Consider the following 15,429-nt stretch of genomic DNA (forward strand, 5'->3'; position numbering starts at 1 on the left):
CAAGAAGGCCAACTGGGAACTCCTCACTGCCAGCTCACCACTAAAGCATGGCCCTCAGCACCAGATCCCCAGGACTCTGCCATGGGATGGGGACTCCACCACTGCCCTGGGCAGCCTGGGCCGGGCCTTGACAGCCTTTGAGGAAGAACTTGTTCCTCATGGCCGAACTGAAGCTCCCCTGGTGCGACTTGAGGCCCTTTCCTCTTGCCCTGTGGCTTGCTTGGCTCCTTGCTGCAGCTTCCTGTCAGAGTCCTGGCTCTAAGAGACGCAGGGAAGGGCTCCAGCCCCTTCTGGGCAAGCCAGCGAGTCAAGCTGCCTCCTGGCAGCCATCCCAGCAGCCAGCCTCAGCTGTCTGCCTGCTCCTCAGGAGCAGCTTGCTCCCTTCAAGGGCAGCCCTGCCTCTGAGAGGGCTGAGGATGCTCCTCCAGCCCCTGCCTGCCCCCTGTGTCAGTGGCAGGGGTTGGGCACAGGCCCTGCCAGACAGGTGGTGATGTGGGCATGGGCACCACTCCTGTGCCCTGCCGGTGCCAGCCCTGCCAGGGCCAGGCTGCAGTGCTGGGAGGAGCAGGGCAAACAGCCTTGGTGCCAGGGTGCTGCTCTGGGGGGGGCTTTGGTGCCTCTGCTGAAGCCTGAGGGGGGCTGGGCCAGCAGTGGGGTGGGGCTGGCACAGGCAGGCCCTGCTGGAGCCACACTTGGGCACTGCCATGGTTCATGCCCTGAGCCCTGGGGACGGCATCCCACGGCTGCTGGATGCTCTTCCTCTCCTTGCAGCCCATGAAGCTGGAGGCAGGGCAGGAGCTGCAGCTCTGCATCAGCTTTAACCCTGCTCATGAAGAGGGTTTGCACTCCTGGCAAGTGGAGCAGGCTCTGAGGATCCAGTTCCTGGAGCACCCTCACCAGGAGCAGGTCCTGCTGCGGGGAGAAGTCTGCTGCCCCAACCTGCACTTCCAGAGCATGGCTGTGGACTTTGGCTGCATCCTCAATGGCACTGGAGCTGTGCAGAGCCTGGAGATGACCAACTGCAGCCAGCTGCCTGTCTCCTACTGCTGGCAGCTGCTGCCAGACAGCCAGGGCAGCCAGCTGAGGTATGGCCACCTCTGCCCTCTCCTTGCAGCTCTTCTCCTTCCTGCTGTCCTGCTTGTGCTTTGCAGAGACCAAGGTGCTTTCCCTGGGCTCTGACCAATTGCTTTCCCCTTGCCCTGGTGGGAACAGGAACAAGCCCTCCAGCTGAGCTCAGGCTGGCTGCTCAGGGCACAGGAGTCCTGCAGCACTGTGATGCTGGGCAGGAGACACTGCTCTGCAAGGCAGCCTCTGAGACGCTGGCAGCACTTCTCCTGGAGCCCATGCCCCCCAGTCCTGCTTTGTCTCTGGAGCTCCAAAGCCCTGCTTGGGCCCTGGGACAAGCAGAGACAAACTGGGAGCTCTCTGCCTGCCCTGCCAGCCCCACCTCTTCTCATTCCACTCCTAAGAACCGACACAGGAACTGCCCCCGGGACGCTGTCCAGTGCTGGCTCCCCAGCTCGGGAGAGCCAGGGACCTCCTGGAGAGAGTCCCAGGGAGGCTGCAAAGCTGCTGAGGGGCCTGGAGCAGCTCTGGGAGGAGCACAGGCTGAGAGCCCTGGGGCTGTTGAGCCTGGAGAAGAGCAGCCCCAGAGGGCAGCTGAGCAATGCTCAGCAGGAGCTGAAGGATGGGGGCAGGAGGCTGGGGCCAGTGCCTGGTGCCCAGTGCCAGGGCACGGAGCCTGCTGCCCCCTGGGGCTTCCATCTGAGCAGGAGGAGAAACTTTGGCTGTGTGGGGGCTGGATTGGCTGCTCAGAGGTGAAGCCTGCCTGGCACCCAGCCCCTGCTCCAAGAGCCTCCACCTTCAGGCAAGCAGAGGCCACTCCTCTGTCCCCCCAAGCACAGCTGCTCTGCTGCTGCCAAACCACAGGCATCCTCTTGCCCCCTGCCCTTGAGCTCTTGCCCAGCACTCAGAAGATCCCTTCTGGGCTTGCTCTTCTGCAGGCTGCACAGCCCCAGGGCCCTCAGCCCCTGCTCTCACCTTGTCTCTTTAGAGACAAAGCCTCAGCTCCTGGGGCTGCTGCAGGGACAGGACAGAGGCTGAGGGCTCCATCGCTTCCTGGCTGCAACCTGGCTGGTAGCTTCTTTTCCTTCCACCTTCACCTGCCCTGGAGTGGTGCCAGGGATGGGGCATCTCCCCCCTCCTCAGGCACCCTGGGCCAGTGTCTCCCTCTCCTCAGCATCCCAAATGTCTGCCTTGTGTCTGCTCTGAATCTCTGAGCTCAAGCCTCCCCCCACCCTGGGCCTGGCACACCAAGCCCTGCTCCCAAGGCTGTCCCCAGCTTCCTTGTAGGGCACTGGGAGTGCTGCAAGGCCACCAGAAGGTCTCTGCTGGGCTCTGCCCCTTTGCTTCTCAGTCTCCCTTTTTGCACAGTGTGTGTCTGGTTGCCCTTCCTGGTGCCCTTCCTGGCCCCCAGCCCTGGCCTCTGCCCTGTCTGCCAGCAGCCAGGTGCCTGCACTGCCCCTGTGCCAAGCTGGGCAGCCCAGAGCCTGGCCCTGCTCCATCCTGGGCTGGAGCTGCTGGGCCAGAGCCAGTGCTGAGCTCAGAGCAGCAGTGGCCAGCGAGGAGCTGCTGGGGCAGTCTCCCCTGCCTGCCCCTGCAGTCCCTGCTCACAGGGAGCTTCTGTTCCAGGTGCAGCCTCCCGGCCCCAGCAGCGCAGGAGGAGAGAGCCTGCGGGCAGCGCTCGGCCTCTGCAGGGAGCAGCTCCGGGCATGGGGGTGTGGAGGAGCCAGCCCAAGCCCTGGGGGCAGTGGGGGACCCTGCCCAGGAGCCAGCAGATGCCCAGGACTGCCTGGAAGCAGAGGTAGCTTTCCTGGGACACCTCCCAGTTTGCCCCCAGAGCCCTGCTGCTGCCAACCTCCCTTCTCATGGCCCCGCGGCCACCTGAGAGCAGGAAGGGCAGCAGGGCCAGCAGCTGGACACAGGGCTGCTGGGGAGGGACAAACAGGACAGTCTGGCTGGGGGAGGCCTCCCTCAGCTCCTCCTGGCCTCTGGAGAGTTTGGGCTGGGTTGTTTCCCAGTGTCAAATGAGGCTTTTACCTGCATGCTGCTGGGAAGGCTTTGAGCTTCCTTCTGTGCCAAGCCCAGCACCGATCCCCAGGGGCCACCTGCTCAGCCCCAGCCATTGGCACATCCTGGCCTTAGCCAAGGGCTGGGATGGCAGAGACAGCCCCAGCCATTGGCACATCCTGGCCTTAGCCAAGGGCTGGGATGGCAGAGACAGCCCCAGAGCTGTCAGGGCTCAGGAAGGGACGTGACCCAAGGGGAGACTCAGCCCTGCCCAGTGCTTTGTCTGCCAGGGAGATGTAGCTCTGCTTAGGCCCAAGGATGCCCCAGCAGCGTTCCTGCAGAGCCTGCTGGTGGCCAGGCCCCAGCACAAAGCACTTCTCAGCTTCCTGAAGCAGCAGAGCCTCTGGAGCTGGAGGAGCAAGCCCAGAAGCCTCTCTCAGAAACAGGGCTCAGAAGGCCAGAGCCAAGGCTCCCTTTGCAAGCTGGCACCTCTGAGGTTAAAGACAAGCTGCCAGCTGCTGCAGGGCAGGAAAACATCTCAGCTGCCTTCTTCAGGAGGGTGTCTGGAGAATAATGACCTGGTGGAGCTCCTCAGCTCTCCAGCAGCCATCAGGGCATGGAATGAAACCAAAGCACCATCTGAAACTGGAGAGCTGGGCCAAGCCCTCCCTCAGTCCTCCTTTGCCTGTGCTGGGGAGCCTCAGGGGCAGCTGTGTCCCTGCTTTGGTCCTGGAGAACCTAAGCTGTCCAGGCAGGAGCTTCTCAACATGTTCTTTGGGCAGGAGGGAGCAGAGCTGGACTGGCACCAGGGTGCCAGCTGCCCCCTTGGGCTCTCTGCCAGGCTCCTGCAAGCTTGTGTGTAGGAGGTGAGGATGGAGCCCAGGCCTGACCTGGGGCTGGCCTTGGAGCCACACTCAGCAGATGCCATGGCCATAGCCAGACTTGATTTGCTCCCAGCTGCCATCTCAGCTGCCCCTGGCTTGATGAGGTGCTGGAGCCTGCAGCAGAGTGCTCTCACCCAGAGCAGCCACTTGCTCACTGCAGCCCTTGGTGCTTGCTTTGCAGCTGCTGTCCGGTGCCACGGAGCAGGAGGGGGCCCTGGAAGGTGCTGTGCAGCAGGAGGGGGCCCTGGAAGGTGCTGTGCAGCAGGAGGGGGCCCTGGAAGGTGCTGTGGGAGCTCCCAGCCCAGCTGGGATGAGGCAGCTGATGAAGCTGAAGGAGACAGAGCCCCACAGGCTGGGATTGGAGGAGGCAAGTGGGAAGCTGCCTGGCTTCCAGCCTTGCAGTGGGAGAAGCAGTTCCACAGCTGGGACTGCCACTGCTGGCCCTCAGCGCTGCTCACAGAGTGGCCTCACATCCCTCCAGGCAGCTGGGCATGGAGAGGCCATGCAGGACATGGTGTAGGGCTGAGCCAAAACACTCCTTGTGCAGCAGCTCTGGGGGCATTCACAGCACCCCAGCATGGAGGGGTTGGAAGGGACCTCTGGGCATCATCAGTCCAAGCCCCTGCTCCAGCAGGGCACCCACAGCAGCTTGCCCAGCAGCACAGTGCCCAGGGGGGGTTGGAAGCTCTCCACACCAGCAGACTCCACAACCTCTCTGGGCAGCCTGCTCCAGGCCTCCAGCACCCTCACACCAAACAACTTTCTCCTCCTCTTCACCTGGAACCTCCTGGCACTTTGTGCCCACTGCCCCTTGTCCTGTCCCAGGGCACCACTGAGCAGAGCCTGGCCCCAGCCTCTTGCCCCCCACAGCTCCTTTGTCTCTTGCTGAGCATTGCTCAGCTCCCCTCTGGGGCTGCTCTTCTCCAGGCTCAACAGCCCCAGGGCTCCCCCAGAGCTGCTCCAGGCCCCTCAGCAGCTCTGCAACCTCCACTGGACACTCTCCAGCAGTTCCCTGTCTCTCTGGAAGTGGGGAGCCCAGCACTGGAGCCAGGACTCCAGAGGTAGCCTCCCCAGGACAGGGGAGAGGGGCAGGAGAATGTCCCCTGGCCTGCTGGCCACAAGCTGCACATCTTCTTCACCTTGTCACTAAGCAAGTGCTGGAGAGGACATTTGCCAGTGGCTTCTGCTGTAGCATCTGGAGAGACAGCAGAGTGCAGATCAGAGAGTGAGGAGCAGCAGGAGTCAGGGGAGCTGGGCTGGAGGCCCCCCTGGCTGCAAGGCCTCTCAGCTTAGCACCTGGTGTGATCCTCCAGCCAGTGAGGAAGGTTGGAAAGCCAAGTTGTGCAGCAGAGAGAATTTCTTGCTGCCAGGATTCCTCCCAGATGACTTTAGTGTGGTGCATTGATTAAGTTCTTCCCAATCCAAGTGCTCAGCCTCTCCCCTGCTCAGCCTCTGCCCCCACTCAGCCCCTCCCCTGCTCAGCCTCTGCCCCCACTCAGCCCCTCCCCTGCTCAGCCTCTCCCCCCACTCAGCCCCTCCCCTGCTCAGCCTCTCCCCCCACTCAGCCCCTCCCCTGCTCAGCCTCTGCCCCCACTCAGCCCCTCCCCTGCTCAGCCTCTGCCCCCACTCAGCCCCTCCCCTGCTCAGCCTCTCCCCCTCTCCTCCCCAGGTGTTTGATGTGCTGCCACTCTACGGGCTGCTGCAGCCAGGCCAGAGCCAGCAGGTCACCTTCAGCTTCTTTGGCCACCCCAACGTTGTGGCCTGTGCCAGGGCCCTCTGCAGGGTGCAGGGAGGCCCCAGCTACAAGCTCAGGCTGCGTGGGGAGGCCTCGCTCCTCAGCTACCACCTGGACACCACGGAGCTGGACTTTGGGCTGGAGGTAGCGCAGGCTTCTCCTTGTCTGGAGCCCTCTCTGCTGGGGGCTGCCCACTGAGCCCTAGGGCTAGCTGCTGTGCTGGCTCCAGGCCTTGGAAGCACCACCTTGGAGTGATGCATTCTGCTTCCAAGCTGCTCTGGAATGGCCATCCCCACCCCACCCGAGCTGGGAAGTCTGAGCGGGGAGGTCCCCGGGCGTGGCCGCCCTGGCAGGGGAGGTCCCTGCTGCCTGGGGGCAGGATGGACTGGCTGAGCTCTGGAGGTCCCTGCTGCCTGGGGGCAGGATGGACTGGCTGAGCTCTGGAGGTCCCTGCTGCCTGGGGGCAGGATGGACTGGCTGAGTGTCACGGTTCGGAGACATTAGATGTCTCGGTCCGGAGACACAGTTCTTTTAAATATTCCCGTGTTGTGAAATTAAAGGCACAAACGAGGCCAAAGTATCAACAGCTAGACTATTTATTACATAAATACGAAAGGGAGAGGGAGAAAATAGAGAAAGTGGACATAAGAAGGGAAGGGGAGAAAAGAGAGAGAGAGAGAGAGAGGGACGAGAGATAGAAGAGGAAAGGAATTATATTACCACACCCCTCATCCCCCCCAAGATAAAGTCTGTGGAGGAAAGGTGCTGCAGGAGATGTTTGGTTTGTAGAGAAACCGTGGTGAGGCTTTTGCTGGAGAACAGCTGTGGTCCTCTGGGGAGATGTTGGGTTGATACAGGAACAGTGCTGAGGCTCCTCTGGGCAGCCTGGGTCTGTAGAGAAAGGATGCTGAGGCTTGGCTGGAGCTGTGGTCCTCCGGGCAGCTTCTGTTCTCCGGAGCAGCATTGTCCCGGCTTCTCAGCGGCCTGGCCCGTCTCCTGTGTTTTCCTTCATCTCCGTTTTTCTCCCCGTTTTTCTCCTCTGTTTCTCTCCTCTGTTTCTCTCTTCTGTTTCTCTCTACAAACCAGTAGTTGCTCAAGTCTTTTATACAGTTTTTTAGTCCTTAGGTATGTAGTCAAATATTGTCCCTCAGGAATTCCAGTGGCAGGAAATCTGTGTGTTTGGGCAAGACCCTGGCTGGAGGAGGGGGGAATCTCCGTCTACCCCATCTCCATCCAGACAAGTCCTCCCACATTCCTTTACACAGGTGGTGAAAACCATTGTATCACCCTGCCCAAGGTACTTGATGGGCGGAAACCACCCTGCCCAGAAAGCGTGATGGCTGGGTCTTTGGGTCCATTGTTGTAGTCCCGTGTTATCACGATGCAATCACAAGCTGATTTGCATCCAGGATTGGTGGACAGGATTCTTTCCACCTTCTTTCCAGTGGCTCTGCTATCACTTTATCTTTGTTGACTCACATAGAGAGAGACAAACTTATTAGACTCTCACAGTAGTGGATTTGCTCCCCTCTTGGTTCTTCTTGCAAAGCTCCTGAGTAATTCCTGTGGCTGATTTACTATAAAGATATGAGGATAGGCCAGTCCTATAGCACATCTTCCTTAGCCGCCTAAGGGTAATACCTTATAAGCATTTTTACCACATATCCAATACCATCCTGACCCAATAGGTATCAGTCCTTAAGGTATGTGTTCTTTCTTTCTGGTCTGATCATGGCTCCCCATATTTCCTTCTTCCTAACTAATAAATTGTGATCACTTTGATTACTGTCCTATAAAAATTACATTCCCCCAAGGGGTTCAGGGGGGTTGGACCTACTTCAAACAGCAGCTCTTGAAGGCACAGGAACTGGCGGTTCCCACGTGCCGGAAGGCAAGGCGGCAGGGAAGGCGACCGGCCTGGATGAGCAAGCAGCTCCTGGAGGATTTAAGGGGGAAGAAGAGGCTGTATCACCTTTGGAAGGAGGGGAAGGCTTCTCGAGGTATGTTCAAGGAAGCTGTTAGATTATGTAGGAATAAAATTAGGGAGGCAAAGGCCCAGCTGGAACTGAAGCTGGCCACCTCAGTCAAAGACAATAAAAAGCATTTTTATTAATATATTAACAATAAGAAGAAGGGCAGGAAGAACCTGAACTCCCTAGTGGACCTGGAGGGGAACACGGTGACTGAAGACGAGGAGAAGGCTGAGGTCCTGAACACCTTCTTTGCCTCAATGTTTAACAGCAAGGCAGGAGTTCAGGACGAGTGGCCTCCGGAGCTGGGCGATGGGGTCGGGGAGCAGTGTAATGCCCCGGAAATCCATGAGGAATTGGTTTGGGACCTGCTGAGCCACTTGGATATTCACAAGTCCATGGGACCGGATGAGATCCATCCTAGGGTGCTGAGAGAGCTGGCGGATGTGCTAGCTAGGCCACTCTCCATCATTTTCCTCCAGTCCTGGCTCACTGGTGAGGTCCCAGATGACTGGAAACTGGCCAACGTGGTCCCCATCCACAAGAAGGGTCAGATGGAGGAACCTGAAAACTCCAGGCTGGTCAGCCTGACCTCAGTGCCAGGGAAAGTGATGGAGCAGATTATCCTGGCGGCAATAACTGCGCACCTGAAGGATGGCCAAGGGCTCAGGTCCAGCCAACATGGATTCAGGAAGGGCAGATCCTGCCTCTCCAATCTGATCTCTTTCTATGATCAGGTGACCCGTCTGGTGGATGTGGAGAGGCCTGTGGATGTGGTCTACCTGGACTTCAGCAAGGTCTTTGACACCGTCCCCCACAGCAAACTGCTGGCCAAGCTGTCAGCCCGTGGATTGGACCATTACACTCTGTGCTGGGTTAGGAACTGGCTGGAGGGCCGGGCCCAGAGAGTGGTAGTGAGCGGTGCCACAGCCAGCTGGCAGCCAGTCACTAGTGGTGTCCCCCAGGGATCAGTGCTGGGCCCTGTCCTCTTCAACATATTCATCGATGATCTGGATGAAGGGGTAGAGTCAGTCATCAGCAAGTTTGCAGATGACACCAAGTTAGGGGCAGATGTTAGTCAGTTAGAGGGTAGAAAGGCTCTGCAGAGGGACCTCAACCGACTGGTCAGATGGGCAGAGTCCAATGGGATGGCATTCAACAAGTCCAAGTGCCGAGTGCTGCACTTTGGCTACGGCAATCCCATGCAGAGCTATAGGCTGGGGTCGGAGTGGCTGGAGAGCTCCCAGACAGAGAGGGACCTGGGTGTGCTGATCGACAGCCACCTGAATATGAGCCAACAGTGTGCCCAGGTGGCCAGGAGGGCCAATAGCATTCTGGCCTGCATTAGGAATAGTGTGGCCAGCAGGAGCAGGGAGGTCATAGTGCCCCTGTACTCTGCTCTGGTTAGGCCGCACCTTGAGTACTGTGTCCAGTTCTGGGCTCCTCAGTTTAAGAAGGACGTTGAGACACTTGAGCGTGTCCAGAGAAGGGCAACAAGGCTGGTGAGAGGCCTTGAACACAAGCCCTATGAGGAGAGGCTGAGGGAGCTGGGATTGTTTAGCCTGGAGAAGAGGAGGCTCAGGGGTGACCTCATTGCCCTCTACAACTACCTGAGGGGTGGTTGTAGCCAGGAGGGAGTTGGCCTCTTCTCCCAGGCAACCAGCACCAGAACAAGGGGACACAGTCTCAAGCTGCGCCAGGGGAGGTTCAGACTCGAGGTGAGGAGGAAGTTCTTCACCGAGCGAGTCATTCGGCATTGGAACGGGCTGCCCAGGGAGGTGGTTGAGTCATCGACCCTGGAGGCGTTCAAGGGGAGATTGGACGTGGCACTTGGTGCCATGGTCTAGTCATGGGGTCTGCGGTGTCAGGTTGGACTCGATGATCCTCGAGGTCCTTTCCAACCTAAGTGATACTGTGATACTGTGATACTGTGATTTCACATCTCCTTGGACCCAACTTTGAGCCTCTCACAGATCAGTCACAGTTGTATTTGGGAGCACTGCCCCAGGGACACAGATTCCTGACCAGCTGAGGGGTAATCTTTTCCTGCCTTTACTGCCACATTTCCAATACTTTCCCTTTCCTCCTGGTGCTGCCCACCCTGTGTGTTTGTTCCTTATTACGGGATGGCGACAGCCTGGATGGATGCACATCCTGAGTGTTTTTCCCACAGAGGTGCCTTGACTTCAGGCAGTCAACGTTTGCTAATCAGTTAGGTTGCATCTCTGGACACATTTGGAATATCTCTTCTTTGGATCAGGAGTCTCTTCCATCCCCATCCTGTGTTTCTAATTCTGGATTATCCTTCAGGGAAGTGTTCATCCACAAGCTCAACAGGAGCCACCAGTGTGCACTTGCAGCCCAGAGAGCCAATTGTATCCTGGGCTGTAACAAGAGAAATGTGGCCAGCAGGGCCAGGGAGGTGATTCTCCCACTCCCCACCTGGAGCTCTGTGTCCAGTTCTGGACATCTATTACAAGAAGGATCTGGAAGTGCTGGAAGGTGTTCAGAGAAGGGCCATGAGGATAAGCATAGGGCTGGAGCTGCTCTGCTAATGGACAGACTGAGAGAGTTGGGGTTGTTCAGTCTGGAGAAGAGAAAGCTCCAAGGAATCCTTCTTGTGGCCTTCCAATATCTGAAGGACGCTACAAGAAAACTGGGGAGGGACTTTTTAGGGTGTTGGGTAGGGATAGGACTGGGGGAGAATGGAGCAAAACTAGAAGTGGGGAGATTCAGATTGGATGTTAGGAAGAAATTCTTCCCCATGAGGGTGGAGAGACTCTGGAACAGGTTGCTCAGGGAGGTGGTGGAAGTCTCATCCCTGGAGGCTTTGAAGGCCAGGCTGGATATTGCTGTGAGCAACCTGCTCTGGTGTGAGGTGTCCCTGCCCATGGCAGGGGGCTTGGAGCTGGATGATCCTTGAGGTCCCTTCCAACCCTGACAATTCTGTGATTCTCAGTATGTCCAGAGGTATTGTCAGGTATTGGAATTCCAGTGAATGCCCTCCCCCCTCCAGCCCTTCCTTAGGGTTCTCAGGGCACCCCCAGCCGTTGCTGTCATCAGCTCTCTGTGTTGTGTTCTGTATCAATCCAGAATTGACATTTGCTACCAAGGGCTTTCTTTCTAGATTGAGGTGATGAGATTTTCAGTTCCCTTTCTCCTTCTCTTCAGTCTGCTGTTCCGGCTCCGGCACTAGTGCCTGCTGGGACAGGATCCATGTGATTAAGAGGAACCCACTGGCAATTTCTGGGGAGCCTCAGATTCACTGGAGGTGATCTGCACCATGCAATGTCCAGAGAAATGTGAACCCCACAGCACTCAAGGGAACAAATAGTTAGAGAGCAGCCCCATGGAGGACCTGGGAGTTCTGGTGGACAGCAAGTTTTGCATGGGACAGCAATGTGCCCTGGTGGCCAAGAAGGCCAATGGGATGCTGGGGTGCATTTGGAAGAGTATGGCCAGCAGATCCAGGGAGGTTCTCCTCCCCCTCTACTCTGCCCTGGGGAGGCCCCACCTGGAATATTGCATCCAGCTCTGGGCTCCCCAGTTCAAGAGGGACAGGGTTCTGCTACAGAGGCTGTGAGGATGCTGAAGGGACTGCAGCACTGCCTGATGAGGAGAGGCTGAGAGGCCTGGGGCTGTTTGGTCTGGAGAGGAAAAGGCTGAGAGGGCATCTGATCAATGTCTATCAATATCTGAGGGCTGGGGGTCAGGAAGCAAGAGGCAGGGACAGCCTCTGCTCACTTGTGCCCTGGGATAGGACAAGGGGCAATGGATGGAAACTGCAGCACAGGAAGTTCCACTTCAACAGGAGGAAGAACTTCTTGACTGTAAAGGTGACAGAGCCCAGGAACAGGCTGCCCACAGAGGCTGTGGTGTCTCCTTCTCTGGAGACTTGCCAGCCCTGTCTGGATGTGTTCCTGTGAGACCTGCACTGGATTCTATGGTCCTGCTCTGGCAGAGGGACTGAGAGATCTCCAGAGGTCCCTCCCAACCCCTAACATCCTGTCACCTGTGACTCTGTGAATTGTCACAGGTCTCTGAATCCAAACGAGATCCCAGTAGGAAATACCAAGGTTCCAGCTACAAATCATGAAGTCTGTTTGAGCTTCATCTTCAAGGATCCTTCTGAAGTCACCTTCCACTGCCCCTTTGGGCTCTTCTGGGTTCTCAGCTAATGCATCCATGGGGCAAGTCCAGCTGCCTTCAAAGCAGTGTAAGTTGTTCACAGAAGCTGAGAGGCTCTTTCCGTTTCACTTAGAGGGGCTCCTGATTGTCATGGGTTGAGTTGACTCTGCTGCTGTTATCCAGACCATGCTGCAGCCATGCCAGCCTCAGAAATGAAAGTGCTGGCTGGAGCAAAGGATTGTGGGGCTTGAAGTTCAGGTTGCAGCATGGGAAGCTCCCTGTTCCAGTTGCTGCTTCTGGGTTCTGGGATTTTTTGGGTGTTGGCAGCTGTGCTGGGATGGCAGTGGGACAGGGAGGGGTAGGGGAGCAGCTCCCTGGTTTGGGCTTTTGCCTTGCTTGCTGCTGCTTGCTGCTGCTTTCCACTGTGCCTTTTCTGCACACAGGCTGAGGTCACTGTACTTTTGTATTCTGATGATCTGATTTGCTCAGGAAACTCTTCTCTCATTTGTTTCTGTATCCACACAAAGAGGTTTTGTGTGGTGTTCTTTTCCCCTCAGTTCTGTGTTGGGGGAGGCAGAGAGGTTAGGCTGCTGGTTCAGCTGAACCCAGTACATTCCTTTTCTGGAGCCCAATGTGTGGCAGGAAAGCAGCTGCCTTAATGAGGACAGATTTTGGCAGGAGACAAAAGGATTGTGGTAACAAAAAGAGATAAGAAGATGATTCAGTTAAGGCTTGAGGCTTGTCAACAGAGTTTGACAGAAGTTTTCTTACCTGTAGTGTGTTCACTATGTTGATGGATTGGCTTTCGGGGTCTGACGAGCTGTAGTCCTGTTTGTGCTGCTGATGGTGCTCAGTGTTAGCTTAGGGCAATGACTCAGAGATGTGCTCCCCACTGCCGGGCAGCTTACTCTGATTTCATCCAGTGCAATACCGGACACTCCCAAGGAAACCACTGTGAGATCTGCCCAGATGCTGGATACTGAGGAGTGGCAGGGGTTGGGGGGAGAGAAGGGGCAAATTCTTAGGCTGCTGGTCACCTCTGGTGCTTTGGAATTTCACCCCTGAGCAAGTGCAAAATCCTCCCCAGCTGGGGAAAGGTTTGGGAAAAGTCTGTTGTCAGCCTGGGAGTTCCTGAGAGACAGAAATCACTGCAATGTGCTTGGGCCTAGCCCATGCTTCTCAATGCCTGGCCCATGCTTCTCGATGCATTCTCATCTCTGTGCAGAGGGCTCAGGGGCAAGAGAAGGTCTCTGGACCTACAGACAGTGCCACAGGCATGGCAGCTGTGTCAGAATCAGCCTGTGACAGGATCAGCTGCCCCTCGTAGTGAATGGTGCTTATGACCAGGATTGTGCCCCAAATATTACCAGAACATGCTTCTGTGTGTGTGACTCAGACCCCCTTGGTCCCCCCTCCCTTCTAGAGTTAGTGGGGGTGGACCTTGGCCCCACTGAGTCCAGGTCAACAATCTGCCTGGGCATGTTTCCACCTCTGTGGCAAACAAGGCCCAGGCTACATGTTTGTTTGCCCTGTTTACAGCGTGTACTTATGCTCATTTGGCAAAGTATCGGTTGATTGGTTAATTATTGTGTTAGCAGTGGATGCTGACTGGAGCAGTATTCTTTGGGGCAAATGGTAAATAGGAGTTGTTTGGTAAACAAGTGCCCCCCACGCTGGTGTCCGTGCCTATGCCTGCGTGCGTCTCTGTGCCGCTACGGTCTGCCTCACCCGGGACTTGAAGCATCTCCAGAAGGCCTCGCTGCACATGGCCACTGTTGCCCAGCTGGGGGCAGTGCCATGGAGCGTGGGGTCAAGTGCCGCATGAGCCATCGCCACGGGAGGAAACCATGGCAGCCCCTGTGCACCACCGGTCCTGAAGCGCTACAGCCCCCAGAGCGGGGAACCTTTGCCAGGTGCTGCGCTTCGTGGAGCCAGCGGCAAAAGCCTCTGAAGCTTCCCCTGGGAGGCTCCAGGACCTTTGTGCTCTGGGAGAAGCAGCAACCCCGCGGCACAGCCACACGGTCGGCGCCGTTCTCTAGTTCCTCATGAGGGCACAGCTGTGCCACGCTGTCAGGACTCTAAACACATCACCAAGGAAAGATTTCATGAGGTTCTCAGCTCGTGAGGAAGCCAAACCTTTGCTTTATAGAATTTGGGTTCAGGTAGTGCTGAAACTGTCCTGGGTTGAGGGTTTGCTGGTCACTGACAAACCCCTCCCCCACTGCTTTTCCAATCAGTTTCAACTCTAAATTCTATAACTCATTTGGTTCATCTGAAGTGCCCAGGCACAAACGTTCTGTAGAGGTGGTTCCACCAACCCAATACTGCTGCCTGTGAATAGAAACTAAATCCCCTGCTGCATAGTTTGCATATCAGTAGACTACCAATATATCTATTAATTGATATCCTTGCTGCTCATTCCCAAGTGCACATCTACAACACTCCTGTAGGGAAAAAGAAGCCTACAAGGAAAGCAGCTGATCCTGCAAAGGACCAGGAGGGATCAGGGTTCCCATGGGAACAAGAGAAAGAGCCTGGGCTGCTGGCTTGGTTCTTATCTCTGGCTTTGGAAGATGGCCAAGGACAAACAGTGGATGAAACAAGCAGCAGGCCCCAGCAAGGCAAAGGAAATCTCTGCTTCTCTGTCCAGGCCTGTGTCTCAGCTGTGAAGGAACTGTCCCAGGAGTTCCATCAGCTCCAGAAGAAGCTTTTATTCCCCACCTGTACAGTCCTGTGTTTCAGCCATGAGAAGCAGCTGCTCCCCTGTCCAAGGGAGAGAATTAGGGAGGCACACAGCACAGCACACCCTCTGCTTTACTTGTGTGACCATGGGGAGGACATGAGGAAGTGGAAAGGAAAATCCAATCCAGTCCTGGCTGCAGGAGTCTGTGACTTACAGGGGAATTGTCCCCCCAGAGATGCTGCCTCAGTGTCCACTGGGAAATGGCCGAAGAAGAGCAGGGAAGCTGAAACTGCTTCTGGTCCTCCTGAAGGGACTCCCAAAGCATCTTCACGAGATGCAAGGGAACCAAGACAGAATTAGAGGGGCTCTGCCTCCAACCAGATGGAAGGGAGAGACAAATTGGTTTGTTGGACCACACAGAACCAATGGCCTGGCAAGTTGAAGCCATGAGAGGATAAAGCTTTAGTAGATACAGGTGCCCAGAGTGCTCTGACACCATCAAACCACAAGGGGTGGAACCCTCCTGTGTTTCTGGTGTGGCAGGAGGATCCCCACACCTGGATGTGTTGGAAGCTGAGTATTGGGATGCAAGCCACAGTTTGCTTTCACTTGGAGGCATTGAAGGAGTCACTGGACTCGATTGCCCCAGAGGTGGAAACACAGCCCCAGCATTTGCAGCATTTGGACTGGGCATGGACTGATCCAGACTGTGCTGGAACAGAGTGGAGCTGCAGAGCACCTGCAGTGAGCAGCCCTCTGGGTACTGCAAAGCAACCTCCTGTGGAGTGAGAATGGACAGTGCCTGGGGTGTGCTGCTGATTGCTGCTGGGCATGGTGCAGGTGGCACAGAATGAGGGCTTGGGAATGTCAAAGGTTAAGTTCAAAGTTTGCTGCCATTACTCCACACCATCCTGCCTCATGCCACCTTCACAGGGACAGTGCTGGCTGGAGCAAAGTACT

General features: G+C 56.7%; 1 protein-coding gene across 1 annotated transcript in view; it reads left to right on the top strand.

The window, feature by feature from the left end:
• The window catches only part of LOC137458382 (hydrocephalus-inducing protein-like), a 29,578-nt gene extending 23,692 nt beyond the window's left edge, over positions 1-5,886 (top strand). Inside the window, exons 21-23 of the mRNA XM_068169896.1 lie at positions 772-996; positions 4,135-4,320; positions 5,623-5,886. Of these exons, the coding sequence (XP_068025997.1) occupies positions 772-996; positions 4,135-4,320; positions 5,623-5,886 (675 nt within the window). The remainder of the gene's footprint in view (positions 1-771; positions 997-4,134; positions 4,321-5,622) is intronic.
• Positions 5,887-15,429: the final 9,543 nt, after the last annotated feature.

The sequence above is a fragment of the Melanerpes formicivorus genome, unplaced genomic scaffold (genome assembly GCF_026170545.1).
Source record: "Melanerpes formicivorus ecotype bairdi unplaced genomic scaffold, bMelFor1.0.p_v2 SCAF_241, whole genome shotgun sequence".
In the NCBI taxonomy this organism is placed as follows: Eukaryota; Metazoa; Chordata; class Aves; order Piciformes; family Picidae; genus Melanerpes; species Melanerpes formicivorus.